Source organism: Cyprinodon tularosa, unplaced genomic scaffold (assembly GCF_016077235.1).
Source record: "Cyprinodon tularosa strain WSP-4 unplaced genomic scaffold, ASM1607723v1 ctg406, whole genome shotgun sequence".
Classification (NCBI taxonomy): Eukaryota; Metazoa; Chordata; class Actinopteri; order Cyprinodontiformes; family Cyprinodontidae; genus Cyprinodon; species Cyprinodon tularosa.
Window position 1 is genome coordinate 405,334 of NW_024039126.1, and position 26,084 is coordinate 431,417.

Sequence of the window (26,084 nt, forward strand, 5' to 3'; positions counted from 1 at the left end):
AAAGTTATTAACACATTATTTCATTAAGCGTCAGATGAGGACACGAATATAACATAAATATATTGGAATATTTTGACTGTATTATTGGAATAAAATATAAATAATATTTGATTTGATTGTTGAAATAAATTTTATAACTGCTTGCCATAGCCGGCATCACTCGGAGCGCTTCTTCCGGGACAATCTCCCCGTTTCCAAGGAGATTGTGCGCGTGCCGTCAAAAGTCAGAAACGAAACTTAAACTCAACAAAACTGACGAAGCGTTGAGTTCAAAGCACCAGAGGAGGTTTGGTCTGGACCGGTTCCGTCCTGATCCAGGTGAGTCCAGTTTAAACCTCTTGCTCTATACTGGGAGGAGCTGCGCTGCGCTGGAACCAGTTGGAATAATTTCTACTGGCTGCTGTGGAAACCAGTCTGCGCTGGAAAACGCTCGTTAACTGGTGTTAGTGCTTGATAGTAAACTGGTGGTTACTGGTTGATAGTAAACTGGTGATTACTGGTTGATAGTAAACTGGTCTTACTGGTAGATAGTTTGATTAGAAATGTTATCGCAAACACATGGAGCTGCGTGAATCCCCATCTATCAGAAGACTGTCTCCCTTAAAAATCAATGCAGCAAACGGCGGTTTAATTGGAGAAATGAACCTCCTCTACAGTGCATGGAAATATTTTTTAGTTTAAATTTAGATACAAAATATTGAAGTGGCAAAGGTTCCACATTGTTACGTGTTTTGAAAAAATATTTTTCAACTGTGATGCACTTTTGGCATGAATATTTTCCTAAAAACAAAAACAAATATTGCTTCTTTATTTACAAATTTTTCTAAAGGGATTTTTATATCTTCAGATAAGTAAAATTGCTTTTATATTTAGAGAATAACTCCTATGTAGTTAGGAAAACATTCAGTGAGAGTGTCAATATTCCAATTCTAATACCTAGTTGGTGTAATTAAGTGTTAAATTTATAAACTCCAGAAAGATTCATGATTTTACACTAAATAAGAGTTACAATGCCAACTCTCCAAAAAGAGTCAAATTAACATTTGCTGGTGTGGAGCCATATAGACACTTGAAGGGTGTTAAAATCAAATCTGACAGTTAATTTGAGCTGGTTGGATCTGCTGGTTACGCTGAGGTCCCTGTGTTTATCTTCCATCATCTGTGATGAAGTTTTTGTTGCTCTGGTTCGGTCTGTTCCTGCTCTGCAGAACTTCCTGTTTATGTGGTTGAAGATACACTGAGAGCTTCTGCTGTCAGAGAAAAGTTCCTGTTTGACTTGATGCCTTCTGTCAGCAGCCACTAATCTCTGCTGGATGGTTTAATGTCAGCATTACACATTTTTTCCTCTCTTCCTGAATCAAACCTTTTCCTGTGTGATCTCTGAACTGTGACACACCTGCACTCTTTGTCTCTGCACCTGCGTCACTGAGGCGTGACCTGATGGGTTTCCTCATCTACAGCAGGGAGTGGCTGCTGCTGATAATACTATAGCTAATTTGTCCCTGACAGGTACTACTCTGGTATAGTCAGCACGTACGCTCATCCAACAGAACCGACTGGAACAACCGGCAGCAAAGGGAAATAACAAAACAAAATATTCCTCAGACTCCCAACTGGTTTCAGGTTCCACAGGTTCTGACCTGAGGTCTCCTGATTGGACAGTCAATGAATCACTGTAATCAGCTGGTTTTCCCTACATAGTAACTTCAAACCTTTAATCTGACCGCATGATGTGATTGATCTGGATCTCTGCAAGCGAGGCCTGATTACGTCACTTTGTGTCGAACTTCACAGGAAATTCTAATAATCTGGCCGTTTAAAGGATACTGAAGTATTTAAATGCGTCAGAATCGCAGCACAAACTCCCAGACAAAGAAGGAAGAAAAGACAAAAACAGCAGAATAAAAGCAAGCAGAAAAAAAAAACATAATGAAAACAGGTAGAGAAGCAAATAAAACTGTTGGATCACAACCTTAAACAAATGATTTCTCAGTTAACAGTAGGGATGCACGATATAATCGGCCCCCTATCGATATCGGCCTGTATCGGCCTTAAAACTGAATATCGGACATCGGCCACCCCACCGATATTTAACCCGATATTTGATCAGCTTCTGAGTTAAAAAAAAATAAATAAATACTACTTATTCTTCTTCAAAAAATTCTTTTTTACAGACTTAAAAACTTCTAAAGACGAGGGAAAAAATATTGATACATTAAAATATCCCAATATCTTCATATGCTGATATATTGCCATTTAAAAACACCATATCAATCTCTTTTACTAATGAAATATTGCTATATGTCATCGTTATGCTACGAAATCCCCCGAAAATTCACAAAATTTTGCCATATTTTTATATGTTGATATATTGACGCGGTATCGATCTATTTTACTAACAAAATCTCACAAGAATTTGCAAAATATCACGAGTTTGTAACAGAACGATGAAATTTCACGAGATTTTGAAAGTAAAATAGATCGATACCGCGTTTTTAAAAATCAATTTGATATCAGCATATGAAAATATATTTGAGTATATTATTTTTTAAAGTGTCAGAAATGGATAACAAAACTGCTATTTTCAATGACTACTTATTTTTGTCCAGCTTTAACATCGGTATCGATATCGGTTATCGGCTACATGAGTTTTAAAATATCGGCATATCGGATATCGGCCAAAATCCCAATATCGTGCATCCCTAGATGACAGCGCAGCAGTTACTAATCTCCTTCTTTGAAGAGAGTCCGAGTTGAACATGATCCCATTTTGTTGTCCAGTGAGCGGACATTGGAGAGCAGGATTATGGAGAGTGGTGGTTTGTAGGGGTTCGCGTTTAGTTTTGCTTTTAGCTCGCCTCTGCTGCCTCACTTTTGTCGCTGGTCGCACCATCTTTGTTTGCTCCTGTGCTTCTCTGCGTTTCCGCTGGATTGTAGGTCTGTGGGCCTTGCGCTTAAAGCACTCCGAAGCTACTTAAACGATCGAGAGTAGTTGTATTTACGAGTCGAGAAAAAACACTTTATGACCGTAATTTCAGCAGGCGCTGGTGGTCATTAACTAACCTACTGGATCGATGCAGAGAACGTAGCATGCTAGGCGGCATATTTGGAAGAAAATGCTCGCAGGTTGTCAGGATCTGAAAGCAGCCGCAGCCATCACAGTGCCGCCATCTTGCTTACAAATATTTATATCAATATCAAATATTTGGTTACTTCGATATTTTAAGCTTAAGGTTCATTACATTTACTAAATTACATAATTTCAAATAGATTTGTTTACTGCTTAATTTTTTGTTCAAAATCTAGGTTTAAGTATCATGATCCTATGGGGCCCCGGCTCCTAAAGAGGTTTAAGCATCATGATCCTATGGGGCCCCGGCTCCTAAAGAGGTTTAAGCATCATGATCCTATGGGGCCCCGGCTCCTAAAGAGGTTTAAGCATCATGATCCTATGGGGCCCCGGCTCCTAAAAAGGTTTAAGCATCATGATCCTATGGGGCCCCAGCTCCTAAAGAGGTTTAAGCATCATGATCCTATGGGGCCCCAGCTCCTAAAGAGGTTTAAGCATCATGATCCTATGGGGCCCCGGCTCCTAAAGAGGTTTAAGCATCATGATCCTATGGGGCCCCGGCTCCTAAAGAGATTTAAGCATCATGATCCTATGGGGCCCCGGCTCCTAAAGAGGTTTAAGCATCATGATCCTATGGGGCCCCGGCTCCTAAAGAGATTTAAGCATCATGATCCTATGGGGCCCCAGCTCCTAAAGAGGTTTAAGCATCATGATCCTATGGGGCCCCAGCTCCTAAAGAGGTTTAAGCATCATGATCCTATGGGGCCCCAGCTCCTAAAGAGGTTTAAGCATCATGATCCTATGGGGCCCTGGCTCCTAAAGTGGTTTAAGCATCATGATCCTATGGGGCCCCGGCTCCTAAAGAGGTTTAAGCATCATGATCCTATGGGGCCCCGGCTCCTAAAGAGGTTTAAGCATCATGATCCTATGGGGCCCCGGCTCCTAAAGAGGTTGAAGCATCATGATCCTATGGGGCCCCAGTTTCTGAAGTGGTTTAAGCATCATGATCCTATGGGGCCCGGGCTCCTAAAGAGGTTTAAGCATCATGATCCTATGGGGCCCCGGCTCCTAAAGAGGTTTAACCATCATGATCCTATGGGGCCCCGGCTCCTAAAGAGGTTTAAGCATCATGATCCTATGGGGCCCTGGCTCCTAAAGTGGTTTAAGCATCATGATCCTATGGGGCCCCAGCTCCTAAAGAGGTTTAAGCATCATGATCCTATGGGGCCCTGGCTCCTAAAGTGGTTTAAGCATCATGATCCTATGGGGCCCCGGCTCCTAAAGAGGTTTAAGCATCATGATCCTATGGGGCCCCAGCTCCTGAAGTGGTTTAAGCATCATGATCCTATGGGGCCCTGGCTCCTAAAGTGGTTTAAGCATCATGATCCTATGGGGCCCCGGCTCCTAAAGAGGTTTAAGCATCATGATCCTATGGGGCCCCAGCTCCTAAAGAGGTTTAAGCTGTTTAATCATCTTTGCTCTTTCCTTTTCCAGACTCACTTCTGGTTCTCTGACCCAGCCTTCTGAGGCCATGGCCGCGTCATCTCCATTGGCTCTTCTGCTATCAACCCATGAACTCACCCCGGCCTGTGATCGCTGCTGCATCAAGGAGAACCAGATCACATTCAGGCTAAGACCAGTTCCACACCAGTGTCAGCATCAGGTCCTACTCTGCAGAACTAAAGGCGGCAGCAGTTGGAGGCCCGTTGCCAAGCGACCAGCGTTTCCAAATCCCAAACGATATGAAGCCTGTTGGTTCTTTAAGGAGGGCCAAGGCTGCACCGTGCATAAAAACCGCTGCACATTTGCAAAGAGTGAAGAGGAAGCAGCCGTGTGGACGTTTGAAAAGGAACACAGAGTGGACCATGAGCTTCTCTGTAACATGTTGCTCCAGTCCAACGGCAAACCTGAGCAGAAACCCGATGCAGCACATCAGGGTACCCTCTTCACCATACTGGATCTGAAGGCTGTCTGTGATTTATGCTCCAAGCAGGTGAATGAAATCACCTACAGCGTTCAGTCCGTTATTCACAAGTGTGGCCGGAGTCTCCTCCTAGCCAAAAACAAGGCCTCCAACCAGTGGAAGTCTATAGCTGAGCGGCCTACTGGGGGAACCATTGGAGCTAAAGTCCTCTATAAGGTCTGTGATCACTTTGTTGAGGGATCTGGATGCAGCAGACATAACTTAGGTAGGGGATGCACCTATGCCAAAAGCTCTGAAGAGGCCACAGTGTGGAACTTCCTCAGAGAAAAAGGTCTCAGTAAGACGGAGTTAATCACAGACATAATCGAGTCTGATCCAGTCTCAGAAACACCAGAACATGCAGCCCATAGAATCCTTCAGAGGTTTTCTGGAAGATTCATGGAGTTCTGCAAAAGTTGTTTTCTGGGACGGCCGACTAAGCTGACACCAAAGCGATGGAATGACTCCTGCTCTGCAGATGCAGCTCACGCCTGGGAGCCGGTTCTAGTTCATCACCTGTCAGAGGACAGCTCAAAGCACATCTACAGCCAGGTCCGCCCCCTTCCCCCAAACTGCCCCTTTACCTTCTGCAGTCACATCCGTCAGGGTAAGCCCTGCTGGCACCAGGCTGGCCACTGCAAGGCCGCCCAGAGTGAGGTGGAGATGGCGGTGTGGAAGGCTGAGCACAGCGGCCTCTCAGTGCGTCCTCTCCTCCTTCGGCTCAGTCAGGAGAATCAGGTTCAGTCCAAGCAGGTCTCCATATTCTGTAAGGTATGCCTGCTGGTGCTGTCCACCCCAGAGAGCTTCTACAAGCACTGCTCTACACTAGAACATGCCCAGCTCCTGTCCCAGGACACCATCACCAATTGGAAACAGCGGCAGCCTCCCCACGGCCGGCGGGCAGAGTTATGGCTCTGCGACAGGTAAATAGCTCACGCCATGGCATCACATATGTAGAACCATACATGTCCTGTTATCTAGAAGAGCATTTGTGTTCTCATTATATCTGGAGAAAATCAGAATAGACTAACACCAGGAGCAGCGCAACACATAGAGAGACACATCTTGATGTTTTAACTCATCAGTAAGCAGTTTCACTGCTGCTCATAGATTTGAGTTTTATAGCAGCACAACATGTAAAAACCAACATAAAGCCCAACTACATGCTTCTAAATGGAGCTGAAATCAGGGGCGTTTCTCAATTCACGAGAACGCGAGTACGTACTCGCGTTCTCGTCAAGTCCGTTCTTGGCGAGAACGCAGGAAGATCGGACTTGACGAGAACGCGAGCACGCAAGCACGTATGTGTATTGGAGCAGAAGCGTACTCGTGACGTCATCACAGGCAACGTTGTTTAGCATTTCTTTAACAGTCAAAACTATTTATTCCCTACACAAAACATTTTGAAAACAATATTTTTAATTTCTAAAGCTTAAAAAACATTTAAAAAAATTACCGAACCGCAAAAAACCGGCATCAGAACGAGCGGTAGTTCACACATAACTAGACCGAGAGAAGTGCACTACAGACGGGGTAAATTTAGCCCTGGCTGCGGTTACCCTCGGAGGTCTGCTGGTCACTCTGGTCCGCTCAACGTCGGACTTTTTTTTTTAATTTTGCACTAACTCTGTAAACAGGCCACACAGGGAGGCTTAAATGTATAATGTTATCGCCTCAAACGATTTCAAAACGTACACTATATTGCCAAAAGTATTTGCTCACCTGCCTTGACTCACATATGAGCTTAAGTGACATCCCGTTCCTAATCCATAGGGTTCAATATGACGTCGGTCCACCCTTTGCAGCTAGAACAGCTTCAACTCTTCTGGGAAGGCTGTCCACAAGGTTTAGGAGTGTGTTTATGGGAATTTTTGACCATTCTTCCAGAATCGCATTTGTGAGGTCGCACACTGATGTTGGACGAGAAGGCCTGGCTCTCAGTCTCCGCTCTAATTCATCCCAAAGGTGTTCTATCGGGTTGAGGTCAGGACTCTGTGCAGGCCAGTCAAGTTCATCCACACCAGACTCTGTCATCCATGTCTTTATGGACCTTGCTTTGTGCACTGGTGCACAGTCATGTTGGAAGAGGAAGGGGCCAGCTCCAAACTGTTCCCACAAAGTTGGGAGCATGGAATTGTCCAAAATGTCTTGGTATGCTGAAGCATTCAGAGTTCCTTTCACTGGAACTAAGGGGCCAAGCCCAGCTCCTGAAAAACAACCTCACACCATAATCCCCCCTCCACCAAACTTTACACTTGGCACAATGCAGTCAGACAAGTACCGTTCTCCTGGCAACCGCCAAACCCAGACCCGTCCATCAGATTGCCAGATGGAGAAGCGCGATTCGTCACTCCAGAGAACGCGTCTCCACTGCTCTAGAGTCCAGTGGCGGCGTGCTTTACACCACCGCATCCGACGCTTTGCATTGCACTTGGTGATGTATGGCTTGGATGCAGCTGCTCGACCATGGAAACCCATTCCATGAAGCTCTCTGCGCACTGTTCTTGAGCTAATCTGAAGGCCACATGAAGTTTGGAGGTCTGTAGTGATTGACTCTGCAGAAAGTTGGCGACCTCTTCGCACTATGCGCGTCAGCATCCGCTGACCCCGCTCCGTCAGTTTACGTGGCCTACCACTTCGTGGCTGAGTTGCTGTCGTTCCCAAACACTTCCATTTTCTTATAATACAGCTGACAGTTGACTGTGGAATATTTAGGAGCGAGGAAATTTCACGACTGGATTTGTTGCACAGGTGGCATCCTATCACAGTTCCACGCTGGAATTCACTGAGCTCCTGAGAGCGACCCATTCTTTCACAAATGTTTGTAAAAACAGTCTGCATGCCTAGGTGCTTGAATTTATACACCTGTGGCCATGGAAGTGATTGGAACACCTGATTCCAATAATTTGGATGGGTGAGCAAATACTTTTGGCAATATAGTGTACTTTTTAAGAACAACAGCAGCAGAAAAGGCAATGTTTAACTTACCACTGTGAGCGCTGTCTCGAATCAAGCTGCGGCCGCGGGGCATTCTGGGGAAGCGGTCAGTCTGAAGAACACACAAGTCTGCTCTGATGCATGCTCGATAAAGAGGGCGGGGCGAGAACAACATCCGGAGATTTTATGCGTTCTCGATCTGGCGTTCTTGAGAATTGGAACGGTACTCGGGCTGAGGCTGATGACGTGTCACGAGTACACGAGCACACGAGAACGCTCAAGAACGCATATTGAGAAACGCCCCAGATCTGAGTCATGGATGTTTGGGTTCTTTGGCCCCATCACCAAGGAGACGCTGTGAATCCAAACACAGCCATTGTTTAAAGGAATAGTACACCCAAAACATGATTAGCCTTCATTTTCTACTCACCCCCATGCTGAACAACACTCTGGAGTACTTTTTTGATATCTCAAATGCATCTGGAGATCTGGGAGGCTTCTTGCTGTCTGCTGATATTCAAATAATGGAGGTCTATGGTGCCCGAGGCAGAAAGGTCCATAAAAGTCCACAAAAAGTGTCAATATTCCTCCATACTGCTCGTCCAATGTATTCCAAGTCTCCTGAGTGGGTAGCATCCAGAATTTACTCGAAACTAAGTCATTTAGAATGTTTTTAGAGCATAAACAGTAGTGTATAGGATTTCCTAAAAGCGCGTTCACGACTCTACGGAAACCGCGGCAGACCAAACCAGATGAAAGTGCGCATTCAGCGTCTGCTCTGCCGATAATGCAAGCGTAGAAGAAGAAATGTGCTGTTTACCTGTGCAAAGAAAGAAACAACGAAAGAAAAATGTCTGAGGACTTCAGTGTTGAGGAAGAGCATGAGTTCTTTGCCGAGCTGAATGCGCACTTTCATCTGGTTTGGTCTGCCGCGGTTTCTGTAGCGTCGTGAACGCGCTTTCAGGAAATCCTATACACTACTGTTTATGCTCTAAAAACATTCTAAATGACTTCGTTTCGAGTAAATTCTGGATGCTACCCACTCAGGACACTTGGAATACATTGGACGAGCAGTATGGAGGAATATTGACACGTTTTTTGTGGACTTTTATGGACCTTTCTGCCTCGGGCACCATAGACCTCCATTATTTGAATGTCAGCAGACAGCAAGAAGCCTCCCAGATCTCCAGATGCATTTGAGATATCAAAAAAGTACTCCAGAGTGTTGTTCAGCATGGGGGTGAGTAGAAAATGAAGGCCAATCATGTTTTGGGTGTACTATTCCTTTAAGGAAAAGGTCATCTGCTCACGGAGATGTAAATGTTTTAGTCTGCCAACTAATGTGCCCGTAGGCATATCTTTGAAAAGCTAATATTTGGTAATTGGCGACAGTGGCGTTGGATGCAGGAGTTTGCCCTGAAATCGAAGGATTGACGGTTCAAGCCCCGACTCCGACTTTCAGTGTCGTTGTGTCCTTGGGCAAGACACTTCACCTGCATTATCTACTGATGGTGGTCAGAGGGCCCGGTGGCCCCAGTGTACGGCAGCCCTGCTTCTGTCAGTGAGCCCCAGGGCAGCTGTGGCTACAATGTAGCTTGCCACCATCAGTGTGTGAGTGAATGGGTGAATGAATGTAGTGTAAAGCGCTATGGTCAAGTCTCCTAAATTGAATAAAGGCGCTATATAAGTACAGGCCATTTACCATTTTCCCTGCTGAGATCAGAATTTTTAAGAGATACTCATCATCTTCCTCAGGAAAATGACATAAATACAGAAAAAAAAAAATGTCACATCCACACTATAACCCAAGACCTTATCAATAATGTCTACCAAGTGTGGATGGAGGGGCAAAACCAAAAAATATGCGCATGGTCCACCATGTTTTCTCCACATTCTCTCCAGCATCCCAGCTGAGTGTCTGTGTGTTTGCTCCTTTTCTTAGGGCTTATAAAGAAGTTTTCTATAAGAAGATCAGTTTCTTCCAGCAGAAGTCTCTCCACCCCAATGAGTTTGTAGTAGTTGACTGTGATTCCAAGAATTCGTCCATATGTCTTCTGTTATTACAATGTCCAGTTTTTTTCCCCCCAACGCTGCTTCACATATTCTATTGAGTCCTTCTTAAGAGATGTGACAGCGTGGTACAGTTTACTTATCAGTCCTTTACTGCTCATGCAGTTGTATGCTCCAACAAATAACTGAACAACCTTAGACCAACCTTTCTTTTCAGAGTCCCTAACCTCTTTACAGAAATAATTAGACATTTGTAAGTACCTGTAAAAATCCTGTCTCCTCAAACCATGGGCCCTACTTAAATGTTCAAAACTATGAAGTTTTCCATCTTTAACTATTGTATAGAGATGTGATACCATGATGGACCCAATGGTGGCTTATAGTCAGGATCATAAGCAGGCCAGTTGAGTAGTTTTACCTCCCTCTGAAGCTGATGGCGTTTAACTATTTCTGTCTGTGGTCTTGCCATATCCCTGTCAATACAGCATATAAATGCTTGTAAGGGGACATCTGTTAAAGATGTCTCTATATCTTTCCACTTTCTTTCCACACTACGCTGTATAAGATGGGTTGCATAGAGATTCAAGTGGCCTTAGCTGAGCAGATATATAATAGTCCTTTATAGATGGGAGTGCCATACCCCACCCTGCAACCTTGGCAACTGGAGAGTGGAAAATTTAAACCTTGGCCTCTTATTGGCCATTGTTTTGTAGGGATATCTATAGGAAGTGACAAAAAAGATAAAGTAATCTGGGCATGATGTTCATCTTAACTGTTCTTATTCTACTGCCAAAGTCAAGGGTGAGGAGACTCCATCTATTCAGATCCTCTCATATTTTTTTTTACTAACATTGTTATAATTACATTGGAATAACTGAGACAAATCTTTAATCAAATATACTGGTTGAGTGCCAGCTAAAAGTATATTTTGTTTTAAGTTCCTGTTGGAGCAAAATTAAATGTTATAACCTGGGGTTTATTTATATTTAGAACATAACCTGAATATTTCCCATATGTTTCCAGCATGTCCATTTAAATAGGTAAGCCAGAGACTGGTTCAGACAATGTGACAAGTACATCGTCGGCATATCGGCTTTGTTTTTATTTCTCTCCACTTATGGAGATACCTCTCAGTTTTGCCTCCTGCCTTATGGCCTGTGCCAAAGGTTCAATGACTCGGATGAAGAGACTAGGGCTGTCTACATCCATGCTCCAAGCTAATAGGATCTGAAAGACTGCCATTTACCTTTATTCTAGCTATAGGGGAGGAATAAAGAGCTTGAATATGTCTGAGAAACTTATTAACAAAGCCAAATCTTCTCATTACTGAATTTAGTTTTAAATTCTCCAAATGTGTTTATGAGTACAAAAGGCTTTCAACATTAGGAATCTAAAAGGAAAGGGGTCCTTGAAAACATGTGGCTGCCGCTAAGGGATCTCTGGTCCCCAAAAGTTTGAGAACCCCTGATCTAACTAATACTTAGACAACTGTTATTGTCATTTTGTTTACACAGAGTGTATACAAAGCCAAATTTCGTTTTGTACAGCTCTCATGACATTTCCATTTCTTAAAGTGCAGCAGCGATCAAATGTTGTGGGAGAAAAAACATGGTTATTACCCTAACCTGGTAAAGTTCAGTCTGAGCCCAGAAGAAGGTATGAAGTCCGGAGGAATGGCTTGCGATGGAGCCGCTTCCAGAGTTCTAGGGGAGAAGTGGAGCAACGACAAGCAGAAGCCAGAGCATGCAGAGGAGCCGAGGAATCCAGAGGTAGCATCCAAGCCAGAGTGGAACCATGAGCAGGTTTCCAGGCCAGAAGATTAGAATTCAGAAGAGGCACTGAAGGTATTTCCAAGCCCGGGTCAGAAGACAGGTCCAAGGTCATTAGGTCGTTTAAAGGCAGAATTCAGCAACTTTAAAGACAACGAGGTTAAAGCCGCCGTTCTAAAGTCACTGTTCAACAAAGGATCAGAATGATGGAGTGGTGGCGTTGAGGTTAGGGCATAGAGCTTGGAATCCTGAGGTTCTGAGTTTGAGCTCCACTCCCACAGCCTGCCATTCTGGGTCTCCGAGCAAAGGCCTTTAACCCCACATTGCTCCCCGGGTGCCACACAATGGCAGCCCACTGCTCCCCAAGCGGATGGGATAAATGCAGATTTCTCTAATGTGAGATCCATAAAGTTCAGTTAATATTATTATGATTTCTGTAAAAGGGAAATAGATCTAACTCCACACAGAGAGTCTCTGAGGAGCAGCTTTGAGTAACGAGACACGAGACTTTGTTTTTCCATTGTTTCCTGCAACTTTCTGGCTTCAGCAGATTTCAGTCCAGTCAGAAAGATGGAGGACATTTAGGGTCTCGTCATCATCTGCAGATAAGCCAGAGATTTCAAACCTGAGTAAAACCCATTAAGCTTTAACCAAGTTGTCTGTGTTGACCTGGGGTTTCCAGTTCAAGTTCATGTTTTTATACAGTCCTGCAGTTGTCTATTGTCCATGGAGCTTCAGTAGCAGAGTGATGCCTCTGCCTTGTTTCCCTCAGGCGAATCTTCAGCTTTGGATAAAGAACGCTAATACATAATGTCACTCAGCAGTGGTTACACTGCCCCTTGTTTTTGCAGCAGTTTATTTCTATTTTATTAGAGCAAATGGAGTCAAAACACTACCTGACTGTTGGACGTCTTCGAACAGTGAACCAATTTTACATCAGATGAATATTTTCATTGCACTTTTAACACGATGTTTGAATTGTAGACCAAAGACTTGTGAATACGGCTCAAACTGTCCAAAAGCTCACTCTGAGGAGGAGCTTAGGGAGTGGATGATGAGAGCTGCAGAGGAGGAGGAGATCCGATGCAGCATGGAGACTGAGGGCCTAATGTGCTACAACCAGCAGCTTCTAGACGAGTACAGGAACAGCAGCAATGAAGTCTATGTGGTGAGTATGATGCTTTGTTGTAAATGTGTTGTGGAGTAAAGAAAGTATTCAGACTTCAGAAGATGAAAACTGTTACATCATAAGAATGGCTTTAGTTACGGCTTCAGTTTCAGACCAAATTAACATTTCTGATTGTCTAAACAGTTGTCTGAAAATGTTGATGATGTCAGCATCTCCTGTGATGAAGATTTAAGTGTAGAGAGTGAAAACATCAATGCAAAACTCTCATGGAACTTCACGGTTGAGACGGAGGTAGAATAATTCACAGAAAGTCCTAAAAGTTGGAGTTTGGCCTTGAAATAACAGAAGCTCTTCTGTTTTTCCACAGAGACAGTTGGTGCATGTTGCACTGCTGAAGCAGGAACCTGGAGCTTCATTCAGCCTTGGTGCTGCTGACGGCTCTGAACCATGCATCTACTCTACCGGGGAAAGATTCCTCACCCCCAGCGGGACCTATGTCATCACTGTGTCTTTTACATCTATGCACCCAGGCCTGTATGAACAGTGGCTGGTGCTAGATTTTAAAATGAGACCAGTCCTCTTGAAAAAACTCAAGGTCAGAGTTGGCCAGCAATCAGCAGACGACGCCAAGGAGCCCGTCTTAAACCAGGGGGTCATTGTTGAAAGTACAGAGCGCTGGACTCGAGGGAACAGAGTAATAATACCCTGTTCTTCCAGAACAGAAAAACAGGAGGAGCTTTGGAAGGAGTACAAGCCTCCAGAGATCAGTGTTCTCTACAGACGGCCGAGCAACAACCAGACAGCTCTAACAGCTGAAAACTACAAGGCAAAGATGCATGAGTTCCTGTACAATGAGGAACTAGCAGAGGACCAAGTGGTTTCAAGGTAAAATCCTGATCTTTCAAGCTTTCTCTAACAGGTTTCACACTGGGTTCAGTTTTTAAACAGTCTGTCTTCTTTCTTTTAGACTCAATGTTTGTGGGCAAATAACAACCATGGATAAACTGAACAGTGGTTTTGGGATGGAGTTTGCCCCTCAAGGGCAACTTTACTGTTCTGTTTCCAGTCCTTACAAGCTCACCATGGACAGTCCTGAAGGACTGGCACTGAAACGAAGCATCCATTGTGCCCTGATAGCTCCTTCAGACTCGCTGCATCCTAACTCTAAGGTTTATGAGGCCAAGGTCCTGCAGCTGAGAACCAATGAGAACCAAATATTCCTTCAGCTCTCTAAACAGTGCTGTTTTGATCTTGCTCTTCAAAACAATGAGTCTTATCAAATGGAGGTGCAGTTTCAGTTAGATCGCCACTTCTTATGTAACATGCACAAAGCCATAGACCTCCTCCCAGATACCAGCAGAGTTCTACCAGACCTCCAGAACTGTGCAGTTCCTGTCACCGATGTCACCTACGAGAAGCTGAACGCCAAGCAGCAGTCTGCATTGAGCTTCATTACAGGGAACCACGATAAGATGAAGTTCACAGCGCCGCTGCTCATTTATGGACCTTTTGGAACTGGGAAGACCTTCACCATGGCAACTGCAGCCATGGAGCTTTGCAGGAATCCTGATAACAAAATCCTGATTTGCACCCACACCAACAGGTAAAGTCTTTAATAATGCAGACTTTATTTTGATCAGTGTCAAAGGCTATGTTGCTGGGGGGCTTAAACACCCCTTTCCTTGGCTTAGACCTGGAGCAGTCCCTCATTAAAACACATTACGGATGTCTTATCAGACAGTTTTATCCACTTATCTCACTGACTCGGACTGCGGTGCGGTTCTAGGCCGAGTGTCTGAGCTGGAGGAGGAAGTATCGTAGCAGGAAGTCTTCCTGACAGAGTTTATATCCTCAGCGTTGTTTAATGAACCTATCTCCACTCAACTAGATGGAAAATCTGATGTTTTCCTTTTGTGGATAGAGAAACTATCCATTGCTCGGTTAGTCGTTATGTCCCATGAAACAATTCACAAATAAACTAAAATAAACGATCAACAAAGTTATCCTATAAATTATTCCTACAGTAGGTTTGTCAGATCTATGTTAAAGTGCTTCACATATTATCCAGAATGCTTAGGAAACAAAGCTGAAGCTGTAAAGTAAGAGGAATAAAGGATGCAAACTCTCTCCCATCTTGGCTGAAGGTGTCCTAAGAATTTAGAGGAGGAAGAAATCCCCTCAGGAAAACCTACCTTAGCACAAAGATGACTCAGGCGTTCTTCAATCATGTCGGCCATGCTCCCTCTTTACATAGTATAACCCTTCTCCAGTGTCCCAAGGAGCCGAATGGTCATTTCCTAGATTAAATTTAAGCCTCACTTAAAAAAAAAAAACGGACAGTTGAGCTCACCCATGTTACACCATTACACCATTATTACGCCATTATTTTCTGCCGCCATTAGGCAGTGGACAGGCTGTTGAAATGAAAGGTCATAACCATTTCTGATCAGCTGTGGATTCTTAACCCTTTAGCCCTAACCCGATCCAGGAGTGCAGAGTCAGGGGGCCTTTATTAGGCGCCATCCCGGAGCAACAACAGGCCAAGCTCCAACATCTAGAAACAAAGATGTTGATGGCAGCAGCACAGCTGATATTTCTCTCCAGGATGGAGTAACAGCCAAACAGGAACAGACCAGATGAAGCTACTATGAGAAAAAGCAGAGAGAGCAGAACGTTAGAGATTGAACTAACAGATTCTGCAGAGTGGGAGAATAGAGATAGAATGAAGCAGAATGATGAAAAAGGGGTCCCTATGTCCTCCAGCAGTCTAAGCCTATCGCAGCAGAACTATAGAGATAGCTCAGGATAACCTGAGCCACTCTAAATATAAGCTTTATCAAAAAGGAAAGTTTTAAGCCTAGCCTTAAAAGTAGACAGGGTGTCTGCCTCACGGACTAAAACTGGTAGTTGGTTCCACAGGAGAGGAGCCTGAGAACTAAAAGATCTGCCTCCCATTCTACTTTTAGACATTCTAGCAACCACTAGTAAACCTGCAGATTGAGAGCGAAGTGCTCTGTTAGGAACATGAGGAACAATCAGATCTCTGATATCAGATGGAGCTTGGCCATTTAAGGCTTTATATGTGAGAAGGAGGGTTTTAAATTCTATTCAGGAATTAACAGGAAGCCAATGAAGAGAAGCCAGGATAGGAGAGATATGATCTCTCTTTTTCATTTTCATCAGAACTCTGGCTGCAGCATTTTGGATCAGCTGAAGGCTTTTAACTACAGTTTGTGGACTTCCTGATAGTAAAGAATTACAATAGTCCAGCCTTGAAGCAACAAATGCCAAATCAGTAACAAATCACCCCTGGACAGGAGATTTCTCATTTTTGCAATATTCTACAGATGAAAGAAGGAAATTTTAGAAACCTCTTTGATCTGGGATTTAAATGACAGGTCCTGATCAAAAACAACACCAAGATTTTTTTATTTATTTATTATCTAAAATTAGTTTAATCCCATCCAAATGAAGTGACTGACTAATCAGCTTCTGTTTCAAAGACTCTGGTCCAAAGACTATAACTTCTGTTTTGTCTGCATTTAGGAGCAGAAAGTTAAGAGTCATCCAGGTTTTTCTGTCTTCAGACATGCCTGTAATCTATGTAATGGGTTAGCTTCATCTGGATTATAGACAGATATAGCTGGGTATCATCAGCATAACAGTGGAAATTAAACCCATGCTGTCTAATAACTCTTCCGATTGGGAGCATGTATAAAGTAAAGAGAATTGGTCCTAGCACTGATCCCTGTGGTACTCCACAGGTAACCTTTGAGCATGAGGAAGATCTATCATTAACATGAACAAACTGAAATCCATCAGATAGATAAGATTTAAACCATTTCAGAGCTGTTCCTCTAATTAAAACAAAATATTCAAGTCTTTCTAAAAGAATATTATGGTCAACTGGATCAAATGCAGCACTGAGATCCAACAGGACGAGCACAGATACAAGTCCATTATCTGAGGCCATGAGAATATCATTAGTGACTTTCACCAGAGCTGTTTCAGTGCTATGATGAGCTCTAAAGCCAGACTGAAACTCTTCAAAAAGTTCATTATGGCTGTGAAGGTTTTTTTTCCCCATAGAGTTAACCCAAAGAAGTTACAAACATTTTAGGAAACAGTTAATCTGTTGAATATGAAGAGAAAGAGTGTGGCCTATTATGGGAAGCTTTTTTTCCAGTCCCAAATAATCCCTAATAGTGACTTAACATCTCCACTCAGACACTGCTTGGCTGTGCAGGTGAGAAAGGACTGAGTGAAAACTTTATAAAGTAAGTAAATGCAGAATCAGCACTCATTAATTAATGTATTTAAGGGAATTAATGGGACGACGTGCTGCAGAAATGTCACTAACGCAAAACATATTGGTATCGTCCCATTATAAGATTATTATTATTTTGTTTAGTTTAACTATGATAATTTGAATGTACTTATTTTTGATGAGCATAAAATCTTCAAACGCGATATTCATAACTTATAATAAATCATAATACAAAATCTTTCCATTCTGCCACTAGTGATCATTATAACTAGATACCATTCATACTCTGACCACTAGATGGTAGCAAAACACTTCTAATGTGATCCTGGGTATCCAGGCTTTAGATCAGGGGTCACCAACGCGGTGCCCGCAGGCACCAAGGGGCCCGCAAGGACCACATGGGGGGCCCTCAAAGCCTTCTGAAAACAGCAACTCAGCAGTAAGCTAAGTTTGAAATTTTATTTTATTCTGTGACTCTTCTTTTTAATCATTTATAGAGCATTTCATCATAGTAATCATATAGGGCATTTTAGCATTTATAGAGATTTTAAGATCATAATGTTTAAAGGAAAATTAAAAGTTAACAATAAAAATGTGTTTAATTTGGATGAAGTTTAGGTGAACGCTGACCCCTCTTGTTCATAGGTCAGTATTGGTAGCCCTTCCTATGATTCAATAGCCATGAAGTAGCCCTCAGCCTTGAAATGGTTGGTGACCCCTGCTTTAGATGCAGCAGCTTGGCTGTATTTGGACCTGAATAGACACTTTGCTAAACATTATTGGCTTTATTGGATACATTGGAACTTATTAGCTTTATAGCTAATCTGAGAATCAAATTAGGAACCTTTATTTCTGTGACCAGGGCACATCACATAATGTGTTGCTTTTATATTAAAGCCTGGACTGCCTAAGAAAATCTATGAAACTGTGAGAAAGTACACAAAGATTCTATTAATTAGTTGAACTTGTCCATTTTCTGTCTCCTTTCAGTTCCGCAGACTTGTACGTCAGGGATCACTTTCACCCTTCCATGGCTAAAAACGACAGACTGAGGCCTGTTCGCATCAAAGCAAACAGTCAAAATGCTCTGGCTGCCACAGATCAGGACACTTTAAAATATTGTTTTCTCTCAGAAGATAGAAAGTCCTTCTTGCCCCCTACTACAGCTGCCCTGGAAAAACACAACGTGGTGGTGACTACAACAACCATGGCAGGACAGTTTCATGACCTGAAACTCCCAGACGGATTCTTCACCCATATCCTGATTGATGAAGCCTCTCAGATGCTGGAATGTGAAGCCTTGTTGGCTCTTAGTCTTGCGGGGCCGACCACCAAGGTTGTTCTGGCTGGAGATCACATGCAGATGGGACCCCAGCTGTTCTCTGTGGATGACCACCGTCGTTCAGACCACACACTCCTCACTCGTTTGTTCCACTACTATCAAGGCCAGAGGTGTGATGCCGCCCTGAACAGCAGGATCATTTTTAGTCAGAACTATCGGTCAACTAAAGAGATTGTGGAGTTTGTCTCCACCCACTTTTATGTTGGTAAGAATGATGTAATTGAAGCTTCAGGAGACGTTCCAGCTCCTCCAGATGGTCATGCTCTCCGTTTTCACCATGTTCGGGGAGAATGTCACTTGGACACCATGTCCATGACTTGGTACAACAAGCAAGAGTCTTTGAAAGTTGCTGAAGTTGTGAAAGACATTCTGAAAAACTGGCCACAGAACTGGGGGCCCAAGGACCTAAAGTCCATTTGTGTTCTGTCAGAAGGTGATCAGGTAAAATACTCTGATTATTTTAAAGTTTAAAGTAGTATGAAATCATATTTTGTTTGAGATTTTAGAGTTCATGGTTTAAAAGTAACTTTGTACCAACCGACAGTGGATTTGTTAATGCTCAGTTTTTCTTTCTGCCAATGCTGTTGGCTCCTTATAAGACCCAGTGTGAGCAAACATGGAATTCAGACATCTGCCATATATGTGATTCATATTTGGTTCCCAGAGTAAACCTTTTGGCAAAAACAGCTGAAAGTTTTATAATTTTAAATTGTCCTTTTTCAACAGGTTCGACAGATCAGAGCCCTGCTTTCAAGAAAGGATTTCTCTGAAGTCAACGTTGATAGACTTGCTAACGTACAAGGTAACCTTTATCTTGTTATTGGAAATCCTGTAGATTCCCTAAACATCAGTTATTAGAGTGTAACTGATTTTCCCTCACTGGGTTTAATTTATCATATTTTAACAGGCAAGCAGTTCAGGGCCATAATTCTGACAACTGTACAAACCCGCGACAGCCTTAAGGAATCCAGCCTGTCCGGACTGCCTCTCTTCAATGACGCTCGTGTCCTAAACACTGCAATGACCAGGGCTCAGTCTCAGGTGACGGTAGTAGGAGATGCTGCAGCCCTCTGCTGCTTCGGGAAGTGCTCCAGATTCTGGCAAAGCTTCATTAATCACTGCATCAGCAAAAACAGTGTAGAACCCACTCATTACACCAAGGGTTTCTTTGAACAAGATGTAGGGGAAACTGCCAGGTTTCAGAGGGTGGAAGAGGTGGATGAGAGCAACACCATCTCTGACTCAATCCTGCAAGAGTTAAGAGATGAATATGAACAGATGAAGACTGAATATAGCTCGGATGAAGATAGTTTGGACAGATTTGTTGAGTTTAAAAACAAAGATTTTACCCATCAGCAGTTAGTTTATAATAATGGAAAAAATCTGAGGGAGTTATGTGATAAACGACCAGATTTGTTCATGAAAGGAAAGTTTATTAAGAAGTCTTATAAGGATGGTTACGTCATTCCTTTTCAAAAGCCTGTCAGGCAAATATACATTGAAGGAAAAGCCAACATAGGGAAGGCTTTCACTGGAGATGAAGTTCTCTTTCAAAGACAGACTGCTGATGGACCAGCTAGGGTGGTCGGTATCATCAAGGAAAATAAATCTTCTCGGAAACTCCTCTGCTTCCTTCAGGAAGAAGATCACAGCAAAATACCTTCATCTAACTCAAATAACTTGGTAAAAAGGTTGATGATTCCAATCAATAGAAGTGCACCTAAAATAACCATTCTGATTAAGAAAAACAGGCGTAACTTCCTACCAATATGGGAGCAAACCAGTGGCGCCTGGACCATCGCAAGAATTCACCATTTCAGTGAAGTCAGGGACAGGATTTTTAAGGTGCAGGTCATCGGATGGAAAGACAACTGCTATTATCCTTTGGGAAATGTTACAGATGTTATCCGATATAGAGAACGCTTAGACTACCAACTATGGCTGCTGCAGAAAGAATTAGACATTAAAACAAATATTTCGGAGACATATGAAGATCTCCAAGATGAAGAGAAAGGTAGTGTAAAGAGAAAGAAAGAAACAGAGCTAATGACTTTCACTGTTGATCCGGAGGGAGCAAAAGATCTGGATGATGCCATCAGCATTAAGGATGATGGAAACTATTATCAGCTTGGAATCCACATTACAGATGTGGCAAGTTATGTGAGTCTAGGTAGTGAACTAGACAGAATAGTAAAAAATCGTGGTTCCTCACATTACACCGAAAAAGAAACCATTCATATGTTCCCTGAAGACCTGAGTATTAGACGTTTTAGTCTTCTGCCTTATCAGGAACGCAGGGCCGTGTCCTTGATGTTCAAAGTTGAAAAGGAAACACACAGGATCCTCGAAGATCCAAAGTTTCAGCTTTCCCTGATAAGCTCCAATAGGCAGTTCACGTATGAAGAAGCAGAGGACATCATTACCCAAAGATACAGAGAGCCCCCAAAATTCGACACAGTGGAGGACTGTTTGACCGTGGCCTACCACTTTGCTAAAGCTCAGAAGAAGATAAGACTGGGGAATAAATGGCCATATTCTCAGTGTGATGACGACAGGTTTCCTGGTAGGCGTAAAGCCCACCAGATGATTGAAGAAATCAGTGTGTTATTTAACAGCTCTGCTGCCAAGTTTCTGTGTGATGCCGGTATGACCAGATACCACACCCCACTCCGCTGTCAGGACAGGCCAGAGCCTGAGGGGCTGGAAACATTCAAGGAGAAATGTGGGGAAGTGATACCACTGTCTTTTAGTGTGCAACAAAGACTCAACATTGAGGATCTAAACCTGCCTCAACCTGAACCAAGCACTGAGCATTTTCCCATCCTAGAATCTGTGTGGAAAGATATCCAGTCAGCTCTAAAAGAAAATGATACCGACAGACTGGTGGACCTCATAGCAGCTGATGACATTCATCCTCTGTTGCAACCTGTCATTTATGAATTTCAAAGGTGCCACAATAAAGCTTATTACATCCGCTCAAACTCCTGTCCTGAAGCAGCGATTGAACATTTTTCACTCAAATTAAAACAGTACACACAAGCCTCCTCACCAATAAGGCGTTATGTGGATCTGGTCTTGCAAAGGCTCTTGCATTCTTTCATATGTAACATTCCTCTGCAGTACAAACGCTCTGAGATTGAAGATCTGTGTAATCAGTTTGACCCGGTTGCAAAGAAAGCTAGGCAGTTCGAGCAAAAGGCTCAGCAGGTCCACTATGCAGTGAGCACCAAACAGCAGAGTGCACCAAAGCTAGCCATTGTTGTCTCTGCAGATCCAGAGGAAGAGAGCTTCAGAGTCTCATTTCCTTTTAGCAGGCATATATTTGGGTTGCCTTTATCCATCATGTTTAGAGAGTTACAGTTAGAGGACCAACCAATCTACGACTCCAGGAGGAATACCATGACCCTCAAATGGTGCAGACGGATATATGCAGCCAACGAACAACAGATCCATCAAGAGTTGATCAGGATGTCAGGTCGTGGTTCATCCATTAAGATTCCCCTGACAGTATGGACTGCAGTAATTGAAGCAGTTCAGTCAGAAGACTTGGATCAGGCTAAGTTCCTCCTGATGAATGCTGAGCCACAGGAACCAGAACAAGAAGTCTTACCTGTAGCTTCATCGGCCACTTCTCTGGAGCACTATGCTGAAATTCCTCTTCAACTGCAGCTAGGTGATACCATTCAGGTACAGATGACATCAGAGGAGAAAAGGGGCTCTGATTTACCCATTATACAATTGGTGCACATTAATCCAAAGTTTGAGATTTGTGTCCAGCATGTTCACGACCCCTGCTTATGCTACACCGAACCTGCCTATGTGCCATCAAAGACTCGATATAATGACACAAACGACTATATAGGAATCTGGAAACCCATGTGTGAGATGGAATCTGCATCAAATGCAGTGGATGAAAGTGACAGCATCATCATTGAGGACCTCGAGGTAAAGTTTACTCCCAGGTATGGAAATGTAATGACAGGAAAGTTCTTCTTACATCAGAAATGGATCAAAGACTGGATTATAGAGTTCTACCTTGATAAGTGCTTCCTTTGCATTCGGAAAAGAGGTCTGAAATTGCCTGAACCTCAAAATCATTCAGCACCAGTAGACCCAAAAGAGTTCACATGGGTGGCACATGGCATCACAACCAATGTAGAAGAGGGAAAAGCTGGAAGTGAAGTGGATTTTAGTGTCAGTCACCTGCCAATGGAAAAAGTTCCTGAATGTGTTTCCCAGAAAAACATTCTTTATACTGCTGAGATCATCCCAAAGCTTCTGCCTGACATGTGAGTTTAAGTTGACCTTAGTTTCTTTTTGAATGTCGATGAACGTCCATGTATATGGCTAAACCTTTGCTCTCTCAGTCCAAAATCTATGTTTTTCTTTGTTTTGCCTCAGCCGGAAAGAAGCTGCTGTTGTTAGTCTGAATGTAGCATGTGACCTGGTGAAGAGGATTGCACTCGGACAAAGAATCCCTAAACAAGGTAAGAACAGTATGGAACAAATTATGTGATTCAGGAGGCCACTTCTTCCTGCCACTAGAGGGGGGTACTGGTGTTGTATGTACGATGTATCATGTTCACGTACTGTTTTGACTGCTGAGCTGCGTGCTGTTCAGGCTATCTCCGTCTGCAAAAAACACTTTAAAACATAGCGCTTTCTGCTGCACTTCTCTACTGAGCACTTGTCAGTTTCTAGTCTAGGCTAGCACTAGCTTAGCATTGATATGGCTTCTTTCTCTCCCTCCCTTAACTCTTTTCTAACTCTTCCTTCTTTCTCTCCTCTCTCCTGCTCTCTGTGTTCATTTATTCCTCTGCCTCCTTTAGTGATAATGGAATGTGTAATAAGTGTAGTATTTTTGTAGCTTTGGAGGTGAGGGTGTCAGAGTTAGAATCCAGGCTTCAGGCTGTTGAATATCCAGGAGTTAAAGACAAGTACAGACTTGTATCTGTGCTCGTCCTGTTGGATCTCAGTGCCACATTTGATGCTGTTGATCATAATATTCTCTTTGAAAGACTTGAATATTGAATATATTTGAATTTATGGGGTTGCTAGTTCTCTGCGTACTGCCTTAGAAAAGCTCCTTTGAAAATGAAAACCGTTAAAAATAGAAAGCTGGCTCCTTGGTTTAATGCAGAGCTGCGCACTTTGACGCAAAATGTTAGGAAACTAGAAGCCCACAGAAAAATATCGCTCCACAGGCCTACGGGAATACTACCTAGTCTGGAAAAATAGTTTCCTGCTGTATAAGAGGACCCTTTGTAAAGCAAGAGCAGCATGTTTCTCCTCATTAATAGAGGAGAATAAGAATAATCCTAGATTTCTTTTTATTACAGTTGCCAAACTCCCCCAGAGCCATAGCTCTGTTGAACCGTCCATTCCACCTGCTCTTAGCAGCAAGGATTTTATGGGATTCTTTATAAATAAGATTGAACTTATTAAAAATAAGATCATTAGCACTCCTCTAACTATGACTGGTTTAAATATGGAAGGTGAGGCAGCATCTGAGTTAGTCATGGAATCTGAACCGGGTTTAGACTGCTTTGATCCAGTTGAACTTTCAGAGTTAGCAAAACTATTGTCTTCATCTAAGCCTTCAACTTGGATGTTAGATCCAGTTCCAACCAGGTTATTTAAGGAGGTATTCCCTTTGATCTCCTCCTCCATTTTAGATGTGATTAATCTATCTCTGTTACAGGGCTATGTACCTAAAGCTTTTAAGGTTGCTGGAATTAAATCTCTGCTTAAGAAACCGTCTCTTGACCCAGATGACTTGGTCAATTATAGACCTATATCCAATCTTCCTTTCTGATCTAAAATTCTTGAGAAAGTAGTCGCCAAACAAGTGTGCGATCACTCTCAGTTTAAACATTTTTTTTTTGTTTGTTTGATTTCACCATCTCTTTATTCCGAGTTTGCCTTCATATACTATCCCGGGTTTGTTTATTTTTGCATTTTTACAGATGATTTAGTAGGGTGACCAAACGTCCGTATTTCCCGGGACATATCCGTATTTCACGTCCTGTCCCGGGCGTCCCGGGTTTTTTTTTAAAAGTGAGGAAATGTCCTGATTTCACTGCGCACGACGCTCCGTGTGACGTAATCCCTGAGCCGCGTCAGTGCAGGCAGCCCTGCTCTTAATCAGAGGCTCTGTTCAAAAACCTGGGCTGCATCCTCCAAAGACGCGGTCTACCTGGACTGGATCCTTCGAAGTCCTTAAAAATGAGGAGGCCAGAAGAGTTTTGTCTGTAAATTCGACCAGGTCCACCCTTCGGCGGGTTTTACCAGCGTATGCTCTGTTGCTTAGCAACCGTGTAAGTTGACACACAAAGCAGGAAAAGAATGAATACCGAGGTTTTCAAAACTGTTTGTTTATTTATTTATTTTAAAAAAAGTTAAATCGAACAAAGACTACACTCACAAGAATCCAGAGTGGAATAAAGATTCCAACCACCGGGAGCAGGAACAAATCCAATCAAATGTAATGATAGAAACCTTAGTGAGTTAAATAACCTGCTGCTGTCATTTTGCACATCTCTGATGTTGCTGCTATTTTCAAATATCCATTACTGTAAAAATGTCCATAGCTGCATATTGGTTATTTATTCTCCAGTTTTATATTGTTAAAACACTTTACAGAATTTTATTTTCTATATTTTAACTCTTCCCTATTATGTTATTCTTATACATTTTTCTAAGGTCCTCATTTGTGTGACTATTTTCAATGATCTTTCTGCTGCTGTAAATGCGCCCATTGTGGGACAATAAAGGGATTTTCTATACTATAAAAGGGGTAGAAATACATAAGTAAATCTAAACAATGAATGTATAAAAATATATCTGCAAAATCTCTAATATTCAACAACAAAAAATACTTAGTTAAGCATATTGTGCAAAACAACAATAAAAAAATTAAACTCCTATCAGATTTATAGTTCCCACCCTGCAGATATATTAGAATCTGTCCTTAAATTACAGCCAAACCCATTTACACAGTAACAGATAAAAACCTTTAGATAAACCAAACATTACCGCCACATATCTGACTCAATAACCACTAAAACAACAATTTTCATTCATTTCAGACGGAACTATTCACAGAGTTGTATTATATTAAACTGAACTTCCAATTCCAAGGTGTCCTGGTTTTCCCAAATGAAAATATGGTCACCCTAGATTTAGTATAACATCTTGGTTTATATTGGGTTATAATTTTTCTAGGTTTTGTTTGATTATTAACTTTATATTATATTATTATATTATTAACTTTTGTGTCTGTTGTGGTGAACTTACCTTACCTGTCTTGGTAAGGTAAGTGGTAAGGTGTGACGTTACTTCCTGCATTTTGATGTTATCAAATTGAGACCTTGTCCATGTTAATTTTATGTTGATTTAATTCTATGGTGTTTATGTTAAAGATGTTGCCAAAGGTTATTGGATGTAACATAAACTAGTTAAAGGGTAAATGTATTAGCCACATCTATTAAGTCCATTGGAGGCCATTTTATATTTCAGGTAAAAGGTATAAGAGACAATTGTGAGGTTCAGAAGAGAGAACCAGGTCATTGTAGCTGGGTGCACTTGATGTTAATTA

General features: G+C 42.5%; 1 protein-coding gene across 1 annotated transcript in view; it reads left to right on the forward strand.

Annotated features, from left to right (window-relative positions):
* Positions 1–282: 282 nt before the first annotated feature.
* The window catches only part of LOC119791936 (helicase with zinc finger domain 2-like), a 40,146-nt gene continuing 14,344 nt past the window's right edge, over positions 283–26,084 (forward strand). Inside the window, exons 1-10 of the mRNA XM_038298329.1 lie at positions 283–318; positions 4,565–5,956; positions 12,734–12,917; positions 13,062–13,169; positions 13,246–13,763; positions 13,846–14,481; positions 18,136–18,928; positions 19,214–19,289; positions 19,395–22,776; positions 22,889–22,974. Coding sequence (XP_038154257.1) covers positions 4,602–5,956; positions 12,734–12,917; positions 13,062–13,169; positions 13,246–13,763; positions 13,846–14,481; positions 18,136–18,928; positions 19,214–19,289; positions 19,395–22,776; positions 22,889–22,974 — 7,138 coding nt within the window. The 5' untranslated portion in view covers positions 283–318; positions 4,565–4,601. The remainder of the gene's footprint in view (positions 319–4,564; positions 5,957–12,733; positions 12,918–13,061; positions 13,170–13,245; positions 13,764–13,845; positions 14,482–18,135; positions 18,929–19,213; positions 19,290–19,394; positions 22,777–22,888; positions 22,975–26,084) is intronic.